This window comes from Dendrobates tinctorius, unplaced genomic scaffold, assembly GCF_039654945.1.
Source record: "Dendrobates tinctorius isolate UK_male_01 unplaced genomic scaffold, ASM3965494v1 ptg000152l, whole genome shotgun sequence".
NCBI classification, from domain to species: domain Eukaryota; kingdom Metazoa; phylum Chordata; class Amphibia; order Anura; family Dendrobatidae; genus Dendrobates; species Dendrobates tinctorius.
This window is the reverse complement of record NW_027361819.1, coordinates 4,955,500-4,968,006: the sequence shown is the minus strand read 5'-3', so window position 1 is coordinate 4,968,006 and position 12,507 is coordinate 4,955,500. Positions and strand designations below refer to the sequence as shown.

Here is a 12,507-nt window from a genome sequence, read left to right as displayed (position 1 = left end):
CATAAAGCAAAATCTACAATGGAATGGTTCACAAATAAACGTATCCAGGTGTTAGAATGGCCAAGTCACAGTCCAGACCTGAATCCATCCGAGAATCTGTGGAAAGAGCTGAAAACTGCTGTTCACAAACGATCTCCATCCAACCTCACTGAGCTCGAGCTGTTTGCCAAGGAAGAATGGGCAAGAATTTCAGTCTCTCGATGTACAAAACTGATAGAGACATCCCCCAAGAGACTGCAGCTGTAACCGCAGCAAAAGGTGGCGCAACAAAGAATTAAAGGGGCTGAATAATATTGCACGCCCCACTTTTCAGTTTTTGAATTTCCCAAAAAAAATTAAAATAACCAATAAATATCGTTCAACTTCACAATTGTGTCCCACTTGTTGTTGATTCTTCACCAAAAATTTACATTTGGTATCTTTATGTGTGAAGCATGATATGTGGGGAAAGGCTGAAAAGTTCCAGGGGGACGAATACTTTGGCAAGGCATTGTATTATCTTATCACCTATTGTCAGGTAGACCGCACTGCACTTGCTCACTGAGCCAGTGCGCGTGTCCTGAGTACAAAGACTGTGCACAAAGATACCTGCGGAGCGGGGTCTCAGTGGTGACAATACATGCTCCAAGCTCACAGGACCTGAAGCACGTGACTGCTGGGGGCGTGGCCAAAGCGCCACTGAGCCAGGAGCTGCAGGGAAACTCCTAGAAAGGTAACTACTGGACAATGTTACCAAGGGGCATAGACAGAGACAGAAACCAGATCAAGCTGGGTCGAAGAATGAGATAGCAATACAGTACCAAAGGGTTAGACAGAATGGATAGTCAGGACGTAGCAATAGGTCAGAAAACCAGAACGGGCAATAGACGGTACAATAGGGACAAACTGTAACGGAGTAACGATAGCCAAGCCAGGAGGTCAGAACCGGAGAAGACAATAGTGCCAAAATGAGAGACGGAGTACAGAGTGAGGGAACAGGCCGGGTCATACACGGGAAGCAAACAAGCAACGCAGAATACACTCACACCAGGGGTCAGACACACCAGAACAACAGTATAACTGACAGGGAAGCCTGGTAAAGAGTGAGTATAAATACCCCTCCCAGATCCAGAAAGAGGCCATGAACACTTAACCCTGTGAGTGCAGTGCAAGAACCCTGTTCAAACCATGACACCTATTATACCATACATCAGACTTATTATCTTAGAGATCTCACCTGTTATCTCATAAATTAGACTTATTAGCTTTGCTAACTCACCTGTTATCTTATAGATCAGACTTATTATCTCAGATCTCACCTGTTATTTCATAAATCAGACTAATTATTTTCGCTAACTCACCTGTTACCTCATAGATCAGGCTTATTATCTCATTTAACTCACCTGTTATCTCATAAATCAGACTTATTATCTCCGCTAAAGTCAGTGAATGGACAAGACAATTATTACAGAGAACTGATTTATTATCACATTCAACTTAATTCAGTCATTTGTTTATCTCATAAAACTAATTTATCTCAAAGCTGTTGCTTATTCTCTCAGAAAACAGACTTAGTATCTCAAAGTTTGGATGAATTATCACAGAAAATGAACTCACTATCTCATTAACAAACAAATTTTCCCCAAGCCCTGCCAACCGCAAACAATAGACTTTATCTCAGACACTTGCTTATTATCTCAGTGAACTGACCTTTAAGAGGACAGATAAATTCAAAAGACTAACTTATTATCTCAGAGAGCTGACCTATTATCTATGAAAAACCCGACTTATCTCAAAACACACTTTTAATTTCAGACACTTGCTTATCATCTAAGAGAACTGACTTGTGTTAGAGAACAGAGATATTATCTCAGATATTTTCTTATTGTCTCAGAAAATTGGCATTACCTGAGAAGACTGACTAACCTGAAAGAACAGAATCAGACTTATTATCTTGGCGAATAGAGTTATTATCTTAAAAATGCAGTTATCCTAGGAAAGGAACTGATTATCTAAAAAAAAAAAAAAAATCAACTTACATAAGAAAATTGATTGATTGCTTCAAAACACTGATATATTATCTTGGCAAACTTATTGTCTCAGACAACATATTTACTCTTAGAGAACAGACTTATTATCTCAAAAAAGCTGATTATCTCATAGAAAGAACTTGCCATCTCAGTCACCGACTTATTACCTCAGAGACAATATCTGAGAGATCTGACTTATCCTTATTATCTCTGAGAACTGACTTATTATCTCAAAATATTACTACTTTCTTCATGTGGCAGACATTTTTACACAAGATATAAGAATAAAATCATCGATGACTATTATAAAAGTCACAACTTATTTATTTTTACAGTTTTTACAATAATTTATAATTCAGTTTAAAAATAAATAATCAGTTTAATGACATAAATAATATAAATACTCTGGTCCGGACAAAATAGAACATGGCCGCAGTCCGCACGCCGCTGGCGTCATGTGAACCTCCCAGTATAAATAGTACAAAGTCATAAGTAAAAAATAGTTTTACACAGCAGCGAATGGATATAAATATAGTGCACTGGTGACTCGTGGCATCACCGGTATATAAACGTATATAATTCTTCATACAGCTCAAACCTCTGGATCTACTAAAAAAAATATAAAAATATTAAATATTAAATAAACACTTAGTGCTTGTATTTATTACAGATCATTCCAGGCTCATTGTTTTGAAGCTCTAACTTATTATCTCATTGCCCTTGCTTATTATCTCTGAGATATTAAGTATTATCTCAGAGCCCTGACTTATTATCCCACAGCATTCACTTTTTATCTCAAGGCTCTCAGTTATTTCACAGTCCTCTATTCTAATCCCACAGCCTTTATTTATTGTTTCAGACATCTTACTTATTGTGTAACAGGCCTCACTTATTATCCCATAGCCCTTGTTTATGATCTCAGTGCTCTTATTATCTCACAACCCTCACTTATTGTTTCATTATCTCAGAGCGATTACTTATCTCATGACCTTTACATATTATCCCAGATCTCTTACCTATTGCCTAACAGCTCTCATAGCGCTTGCTTATAGCGCTTGCTTATTATCCTCAGACCTGTTATTTATTATCTCATAGCGCTCACTTATCTCACAACTCTTACTTCTCAGCTCTTGCTTATTATCCCAGAGCTGTTATTTATTATCTCATAGCGCTCACTTATTATCTCAGATCTCTTACTTTTCAGCCCTTGCTTATTATCCCAGAGGTGTTGTTTATTATTTCATAATACTCACCTATTATCACAAAGCCCTTACTTATTACCTAACAGCTCTTGCTTATTATCCCATATCTCTTATTATCTCAGATCTGTTATTTGTTATCTCATAGCCCTCACTTATTATCCCATAGCTCGTACTTATTATTTAAGGTGCCCTCATTTATTATCTCTGAGCTCTTTCATATTATCTCACAGCCCTCGCTTATTATCTCAGGTCTCTTAAATATTATATCACAGCCCTCAGTTAATATCCCACAGCACTTGCTCATTATCTTAGAGTTCTTACCCTTTCTTTTTTTTTTTATCTTGCAGCTCTCTTTTATTATCCCAGATCGCTTACTTAATAACCCTCGCTAATTACTTTGGATACTCTTACTTATTGTCTCATAGGCCTCACTCATAATCCCTCAGCTCTCGCATATTGTCTCACAGATCTTGTTTATTATCTCACAGCTTTTTATATCAGCGCCCATGCTTATTATCTCGGAACTCTTACATTTGATCTCGGTCCTCACTTATTATCCTACAGTCCTTGTTTAAAGTATCCGATGTCTTATTGTCACAGCTCTTGCTTACTCTCGCAGAGCCCTTGCTTATTATCTCGCAGTCCTTGTAGCATTTCCTCATACAGTAATTGCTTCTTTTTATTACCTCTGAATTCTGACTTACTATCTCACTGTAAGGCCTGTGAATATTACAGTGCCCCACTACTAGAGGGTTGTGTATGTAAGGAGCTCCTAGTCAGGTCTTACACCATGACTGTAGTACTGCAAGTGCAAGCATGCCTTGAGCCCTGCAGGGATTTTCACTACTGTAAGGGGTAAGGATTTCCTGGAACTAGAAAGGAATTCTGGGAGCAACCTGCAATCTTCTGCAGTATTCTCCATTGGTCGGATGATGTAATCGCCAGGAAGCCCCTGTTGTAGCCCACTCACTACTGACTCACAGGAGCCTTGCACACCAGTGACATCACCGCTGCTGATGACATCATAGAATGAGAACATCAGCAAGCTACATTTTGATACATTTAAATCTCATTTCTTCTCCCACAGTCCTGAGAAGCTTGCTGGGGCTTGTAGTCCTTATTTAGAGGTTACACAGAGAACATACAGACTCAACCATGTGTGAGCTCTGGACCAACAGGCAAGAGCTTGGGATTGGTAAATGAGCTGATGCCCCCTGGTGGTAGATCTGGCAAAGTGCAGCACAGAATCCATAAGGTCCTCGAATGGTCCTGATGTGACAAGTGGTGGCCGCTCTGGAGACACGTAGGATGGAGACTTGGCGGCATCGGCTAAAGAGCAGAAAACTTCTCTGAGACTGTATCACACTTTCTGACTGTTGTCTCCTGGATGGGCCCCGTGAGGTTCTCGAATGGTCCTGATGTGACAAGTGGTGGCCGCTCTGGAGACACGTAGGATGGAGACTTGGCGGCATCGGCTAAAGAGCAGAAAACTTCTCTGAGACTGTATCACACTTTCTGACTGTTGTCTCCTGGATGGGCCCCGTGTTGGCTTTGGCCATCATGTAGGGTCCACCTTTGGCTTCTCATACTTTAGGATATTTAGGTCTCCTTCGCCATCTTCTACGAGTGGCAACAATCCTTCCTGCTCTGCCCGAAAGTCTCTCTCTTGTTCCTGGTGGCCCTCAGTATGTCCATGTCTTTGGGCACCCTCATCAGCCAGTCCTTGTACTCTCTGCACAGGACGTAGCCCCGGACCTTCCTCTTGAAGGTGTTTTCGTCTGTAGAGGTCCAGCTCAGGGGTTCGGCCATGGTGGACGGAGGCTGGTAGCCCAGGATGAACATGGCATCGTTGAGGTTACTGAGTAAAGCCTCTGAGGATATCTGGGCGATCTCCAGGAGCTGGTGGAGCGAGGCCGCCGATGGGTTTAGGGTCATCTGTTCATCGCGAACCAGCTGGAAGAACTCTGACATGGTGGAGAAGGCTTGTCTGGCCAGTAGAAGACGGTCACTGGGACATAGACATCTCCAGGCCCTGAAGCCCATGGCAGCGGTGGGAAGACCGTTCTCAAACCAGGAAGGGAAGCTGAAGTTATCGTCGCTGAACGGAGAGCCTTGGTGCTGAAGCTGCGGGAGAGAAAACACAGAGAGGACTGGGATGAGAACCAGCCACAAGACAGAGGGTCACAACAAAGGTCAAAGGGCTCCTCAAGTGTGTGGATGACAGGCTTAGCCCCCTCCACCCATGACCAATAGAAATGAGCAGGGAAATGTGCTGCAATGCTCAGGGCAGGGAAATGTGGTACTGAAATGCATCAGGGCAGGGAAATGTGGGGCTGAAATGCGGCAGAGAAATGTGGTACTGAAATGCGGCAAGGCAGGGAGAAGTGGTGATGAAATGCGGCAGGGAAATGTGGTACTGAAATGCGTCAGGACAGGGAAATGTGGGGCTGAAATGTGGCAGGGAAATGTGGGGCTGAAATGCGGCAGGGTAATGTAGTACTGAAATGCGGCAGGGAAATGTGGTACTGAAATGCGGCAGGGAAATGTGGTGGTGAAATGCGACAGAGAAATGTGGTGCTGAGGTTTCTACTTGGATTAGTCTGGAGTTCCTTCCTCGGGCACACTATATGTCACAGGACAGCGCCGCTGATCTTTTTCCTTCATCCAATAGGTCAATTCCCCATCACCATGCTCGTGTTAAAAAATGAAGTTCCTCCATATTCTTCCAACCAGTGTCAAAGAGAAAGGAGGCAACCAGGGATGGGTCCATCACTGCATCTGCCTGCTCTGCCTCCATGGTATGTACAGACCTTACTTCAGAGCCCTTCCTTATTATCACACAAACCGTGGATATCATCTCAGCTCTAATCTTACACCATCAATTATTATTTCAGGCTCTCGCCCATCTTCTCTCATCCTACTTATATCAGAGCCATTGCTTATTATCTCAGACCTTCGCTTATGATCACAGACCACTTGCTTATTATCTTGGACCCCTCCTTTATTATCTCAGGCCCTTTCTCTACATTTCATAGTCCTCAATCATTATCTCAGAGCCCTTGATTATTATCTCGGACCCTGGCTAATTTCTTAGAATGATATTATTCCAAATATCGCTTATTATCTCAAAGCACTTGCTTATTATCTCATGCCCTGGTATATTTTCTTCTGATTCCTCATTCATAATCATAGGCCCTTGATTATTATCTGAGATCACTCATTATCTCAAGCCTGTAATTATTTTCTCAGATAATTAGATTATTATCTCAGGCACTAGATTATTATCTCAGATCATTTGAATGTTATCTCCGACCATTAATTATTATTACAGTCCCTAGCTTATCTTAGGCTCCTGATTATTGTTTCAGAGCCATTTTTTGTTTACTCTCATGCCACATATTTTCTAAGACTATTCTATCATCCCATGCTTATTATCTCACAGACCTTGCTTCTTTTCTCACCTCCCTAGATTATTATCTGAGATCCCTCAACTATCTCAGAATCAGTGCTTATTTTCCCAGATTCTTGTCTCAGGCCTTGACTTATTTATTACCTATCATCACAAGTCCTTACTTATCCTAGGTTCTCCATTATTATCTAAGGCTTTCAATTTTGATCTCAGGGCCTAGCCTATTGGCCTTGCATATTATTTCAGGTTCTTCTTACTTATTATCTCAGGTCCTAGCATATTATCTCAGCCTCACATTTTTTATCTCACACCAATTTATTATCTCGGGCTCACATCTATTATCTCAGACCTTATCTCAGTTCTTTACTTGTTATCTCGGGCCCTAGTTTTTTTTATCTGGAATTCTTGCTACTTCGGGTCATAGTTAATTATCTCAGGTTCTTACTTATTATCTCAGTACCTAACTTAGTATCTTTGGTCGTTATTTCAGGCCCTAACTTATTAACTTGAGTTCCTGTTATTTTAGGATTTAGATACATTTCTCGTGTTCTTGCCTATTATCTCATGTTCTTACTTATTATATCAGGGCCTTGCTTATTATCTCAGGTTCTTATCATCTTAGGCTGCAGCTAATTATCTCTGGTTCTTATAACCTGAGGCCACATATTATTATCTCAGGGCCTTACGTGTTATCTCAGGTCCTTACTTATTATCTCAGACCCTAGCTTATTATCCTAGCTTTTTACTTGCTTAATTGTTATCTCAGGTCCAAGCTTCTTATCTTGAGTTCTTGTTATTTCTGCATCTCGCTTAATATTTTAGGTTTTATTATTTTACAGGGTCTTACTTATTATCTCACACAATTAATGATTTAGGTTCTTATTTTCTCAGGGTTTGGTTAATTATCTCTGGTTCTTATAATCTCAGGCCATAGCTCATTAACTCCTGTCCTCACATAGTATCTCAGGTCCAGCTTATTTCAGATACCTGTTATCTTGGGATATAGCTTAATATCTCAGGGTTTTGCTTATTATCTCTGCTTCTTACATATTATCTCAGACCCTAGCTTATTATCTTAGGTTCTTATTATCCCAGACTGTAGCTTATCATCTTAGGTTATTATATCAGGTCCTCATATATTATCTCAGATTCTTACTAATCATCTCAGGCCCTAGATTATTATCTCATGTAGTTCTTATTCAAGGATGTAGCTTAATATCTCAGGTCATATCTTATTATCCAATATTCTTATTATCTTAGACTGTAGAAAAATATCTCAGGTTCTTATAACTTCAGACCCTAGCTTATTATCTCAGGTCCTCATATATTAGCTCAGATTTTTACTTACCATCTCAGGCCCTAGCTTATTATCTCAAATTTCTATTATCTCAGGAAGTAGCTTAATATCTCAGGTCTTTGCTTATTTTTTTCAGGTTCTTACTTATTATCTCAGGATCTAGTTTATTAGTCTAGGTTCCTACTTGTTATCTTGAGATCTAGCTTTATATCTTAGATCTTTGCTTGTTATCGCAGTCAGGACCTCTCTTATTATCTTAGAGTCTTATTATCTTATGCTATAGTTTATTATCTTAGGTTTTTAAAGTCTAAGGTCTCAGTTTATTTTATCAGATATTATCTCAGATTCTTACTTATTATTTCAGGCCCTAGCTTATTATCTTGTGCACTTGTTATCCCAGGTTGTAGCTTAATATCTCAATCCTTTGCTTATCATTTCAGGTTCTCACTTATTATCCCAGGCCCTAGCTTACTATCTTTTGGTTCTTATTATCTCAGTCTGATGTGAATAATCACAGGTTCTGATCATCTCAGGATCTAGCCTAATAAGTCAGTTTTATGCTTATCATCTCAGGCTCTTACTTATTATTTTCAGACCCTAACTTATTATTTCAAAATCTTGCTATCACAGGATCTAACTGATTATCTCAAGTATTTGCTTATTATCTCAGGTTCTCACTTATTATCTTAGGCCCTAGCTTACTTTCTCACATTCTAATAATCCCAGACACTAGCTTATTATCTTGACTTATGTTAGTTACTTGCTTTCTTGCAGAGACCCCAGCTTATTATGCCAGGTTTTTATTAGATTGTGAGCTCTTCCGGGGAGAATTATATATGTATACCAACCTTGTGGATTGTGAATGATAATAATGGAGGAGTGGACTCACTGACAACCTTCCCATACAGAGACTGTTGAACATGCTGTCACACACTGCAGGGGGTTCACTTACATATGTGTTCAGCACCACAGTCGCATTGCTCTGGTATAAAGAAGCCAAACTGCTTATTCTGGTGATGATCTCTTCTCCTGATAGAGGAAGGGCGGCCGATCCGCGATACCACGCAACAACACCAAACGCCACGAACACTGCACAGAGGATGGAGAATGTAAATATATACACAGTTTAGTGGCTAAGATATTATACAGAGCACCAGCATAGTAATAGTGCACGGTACCACCATAGTAAGAGTGCACGGTACCACCATAGTAATAGTGCACGGTACCACCATAGCAATAGTGCACGGTACCACCATAGCAATAGTGCACGGTACCACCATAGCAATAGTGCACGGTACCACCATAGTAATAGTGCACGGTACCACCGTAGCAATAGTGCACGGTACCACCATAGCAATAGTGCACGGTACCACCATAGCAATAGTGCACGGTACCACCATAGCAATAGTGCACGGTATCACCATAGTAATAGTGCACGGTACCACCATAGTAAGAGTGCACGGTACCACCATAGTAAGAGTGCACGGTACCACCATAGCAATAGTGCACGGTACCACCATAGCAATAGTGCACGGTATCACCATAGTAATAGTGCACGGTACCACCATAGTAAGAGTGCACGGTACCACCATAGTAATAGTGCACGGTACCACCATAGCAATAGTGCACGGTACCACCATAGCAATAGTGCACGGTACCACCATAGCAATAGTGCACGGTATCACCATAGTAATAGTGCACGGTACCACCATAGCAATAGTGCACGGTATCACCATAGTAATAGTGCACGGTACCACCATAGTAAGAGTGCACGGTACCACCATAGTAAGAGTGCACGGTACCACCATAGCAATAGTGCACGGTACCACCATAGCAATAGTGCACGGTATCACCATAGTAATAGTGCACGGTACCACCATAGTAATAGTGCACGGTATCACCATAGTAATAGTGCACGGTACCACCATAGTAATAGTGCACGGTACCACCATAGCAATAGTGCACGGTACCACCATAGCAATAGTGCACGGTACCACCATAGCAATAGTGCACGGTACCACCATAGCAATAGTGCACGGTACCACCATAGCAATAGTGCACGGTACCACCATAGCAATAGTGCACGGTACCACCATAGTAATAGTGCACGGTACCACCATAGTAATAGTGCACGGTACCACCATAGTAATAGTGCACGGTACCACCATAGTAATAGTGCACGGTACCACCATAGTAATAGTGCACGGTACCACCATAGTAATAGTGCACGGTACCACCATAGTAATAGTGCACGGTACCACCATAGTAATAGTGCACAGCAACACTATGTCTGCTGTAACCACAGTACCATTATCAGCACCACCTTGTCAGCAGTGATCCCAGTACCACCATGTTGGAAGTAAGCCCAATACCACCATGTCGGCAGTGATCCCAAAACCGCCATGTGGGCAGTGATCCCAGTACCACCATGTGGGCAGTGAGCGCAGTCCCACCATGTGGGCAGTGAGCGCAGTCCCACCATGTGGGCAGTGAGCGTAGTACCACCATGTGGGCAGTGAGCGTAGTACCACCATGTGGGCAGTGAGCGTAGTACCACCATGTGGGCAGTGAGCGCAGTACCACCATGTGGGCAGTGAGCGCAGTACCACCATGTGGGCAGTGAGCGCAGTACCACCATGTGGGCAGTGAGCGCAGTACCACCATGTGGGCAGTGAGCGTAGTACCACCATGTCGGCAGTGAGCGCAGTACTACCATGTCGGCAGCGAGCGCAGTACCACCATGTGGGCATTAAGCGCAGTACCACCATGTGGGCAGTGAGCGTAGTACCACCATGTCGGCAGCGAGCGCAGTACCACCATGTGGGCAGTGAGCGCAGTACTACCATGTCGGCAGCGAGCATAGTACCACCATGTCGGCAGTGAGCGCAGTACTACTATGTCGGCAGCGAGCGTAGTACCACCATGTGGGCAGTGATCCCAGTACCACCATGTGGGCAGTGAGCGCAGTCCCACCATGTGGGCAGTGAGCGCAGTCCCACCACTTTCATTCATCCTCTCTGTATGGAGATGGGACTTACCTGCCCCTGCCAGCATCCTGCATCAGCTCCCTGTACCAGTGCTCCACCTGCCCTGCAGGTGAGCGGCCTTTATACCTGTCCCCTCCACCCCCCATGTCCTTTTCCCGGTGTAGTAATCTGTAGACGTCACACACCCCCTGCCGTGCTGCCTCAGAAAGGAATCCCCATTCTCCGCTCCACGGCTGTGATTCCTGCTTCCTTCTAAGAAATCCAGGAGGAGGAGAATCAGGCGCTGACTCGAGGTGAAAATATGTAAAGGGGGCGGCGAGGTGACCCATCCAAAGAAGCCCAAATACACCGGACCAGTGACTCGCGCCATCTCCTCGGCCCTCACCCCCCAGAGCTGTCACCTTGCTGACGGAAGTGGTGCCAAGACAATGAAGCACTGCAGGAGTTGGGTTACCCTCCTTCACCCCCCTAGGAGGTATTATATGAGTCGCCCGCCTTCCCCCCCCAGGGATTTGGCACAAACGTGGTGTAAAACACACGTACACACGTGAAACATGTAATTACACTTCATGCCTGACGTCCCATGAATCGCTACCTGATACGGGCGGGTGATAAGTGCCACCGCCACCAACCGCTGCGTCAGTCATGGCACGGGGTGATGGAGGCTGCAGAGCCGCGTGAATGCCAATCCGGGGTGCACAAACTTTCCGCCTTAGTCATGTGGTGGTCTCCTGTCTGGGGTTGCAGTTTTTCAGCAGTTAGGGGGTCATAGGTCTGACACCAGTTTCACACTCTGGGGTGCTGTCGGCGGTGGCGGAGGTTGTCCTCACCTCCCTTTACCCTTGGTGGCAGGACCCTCGATCAAGAAAGATGGTATTGGCGGACTTATGCAACAATGTAACATGGAGGTAGAATCTGTGGGTAACGGTGCCCACCCCTCTACATCGGGACCCCCAAAGGTATGGATCAGCCACAAGGGGCCACACTTTCCAATACACCCAGGAGAAGCCCCTCCATAATAATGTGTAGGGGGAGAGCAGACGTCTTGAGGGGGCGTCCTGTCGTAGCTGCGTCTGTGGGGGGGGTGACACATTGGGAATTCTCCAGCTTTTATGACACAGCATAGAATAATAGAAATCAAGACTGCGAAGCAAAACATGATGTCACCCGCTATCAGAGCTGCCTGACTCACTGTGACGACACCCCCCCCCACCGTCCTGCAGGAATTCATCCTCCAGTCATACACAAACAGGACGAGCCGATCGCTGCCTGCCGGGACCCAACATGGCTGAGTGACTGATGTGATGACAGCCGCACATCCTGTCTGATCTCAATGTCAAGCGGCTGCATCTACAGCTCCCGGAATATTGTCATCCTACCAAGAGGCCAAAATCTCACAATGCTGACAGCGATCTTTTATGACCCCATATACATTTAGGGTGGGACAATGTGTTCTCAGTAAATGGGAGTAAGCTGCTGCCAGACAGTCTCCTTCAGACTCCATTGCTTACTCCAGACCCGTCTGTCTTTTGCAGACTCTTCTGTCCCCTCCAGACTCCTCTGTTCCCTTGAGACTCCCTGCCTCCTTCAGACTTCTCTGTCC

At 43.7% G+C, this 12,507-nt stretch overlaps 2 protein-coding genes across 2 annotated transcripts in view; both read right to left on the bottom strand.

The window, feature by feature from the left end:
* Nucleotides 1–4,831: 4,831 nt before the first annotated feature.
* LOC141050639 (cardiotrophin-2-like) lies at nt 4,832–6,127 on the bottom strand. The gene is made up of 2 exons (XM_073547225.1): nt 6,086–6,127; nt 4,832–5,335 (listed from the first exon to the last, which is right to left on the bottom strand). Exons 1-2 carry the CDS (start codon nt 6,125–6,127, stop codon nt 4,832–4,834), a joined length of 546 nt encoding a protein of 181 aa, XP_073403326.1.
* A 2,744-nt stretch (nt 6,128–8,871) lies between these two features.
* FBXL19 (F-box and leucine rich repeat protein 19) overlaps nt 8,872–12,507 on the bottom strand; it is a 34,616-nt gene continuing 30,980 nt past the window's right edge. The window contains exon 12 of the transcript XR_012220531.1: nt 8,872–9,006. The gene's annotated coding sequence lies outside the window, so the exon portion shown is untranslated. The remainder of the gene's footprint in view (nt 9,007–12,507) is intronic.

Coding starts and splice junctions, on each gene's coding strand:
- LOC141050639 (XM_073547225.1), bottom strand. CDS start 6,127: ATGAGAGAAGATGGGCGAGAGCCTGAAATAATAATTGATGGT. Junction 5,336..6,085: donor CTGAAATAATAATTGATGGT/GTAAGATTAGAG, acceptor TCTCTCCCGCAG/CTTCAGCACCAAGGCTCTCC.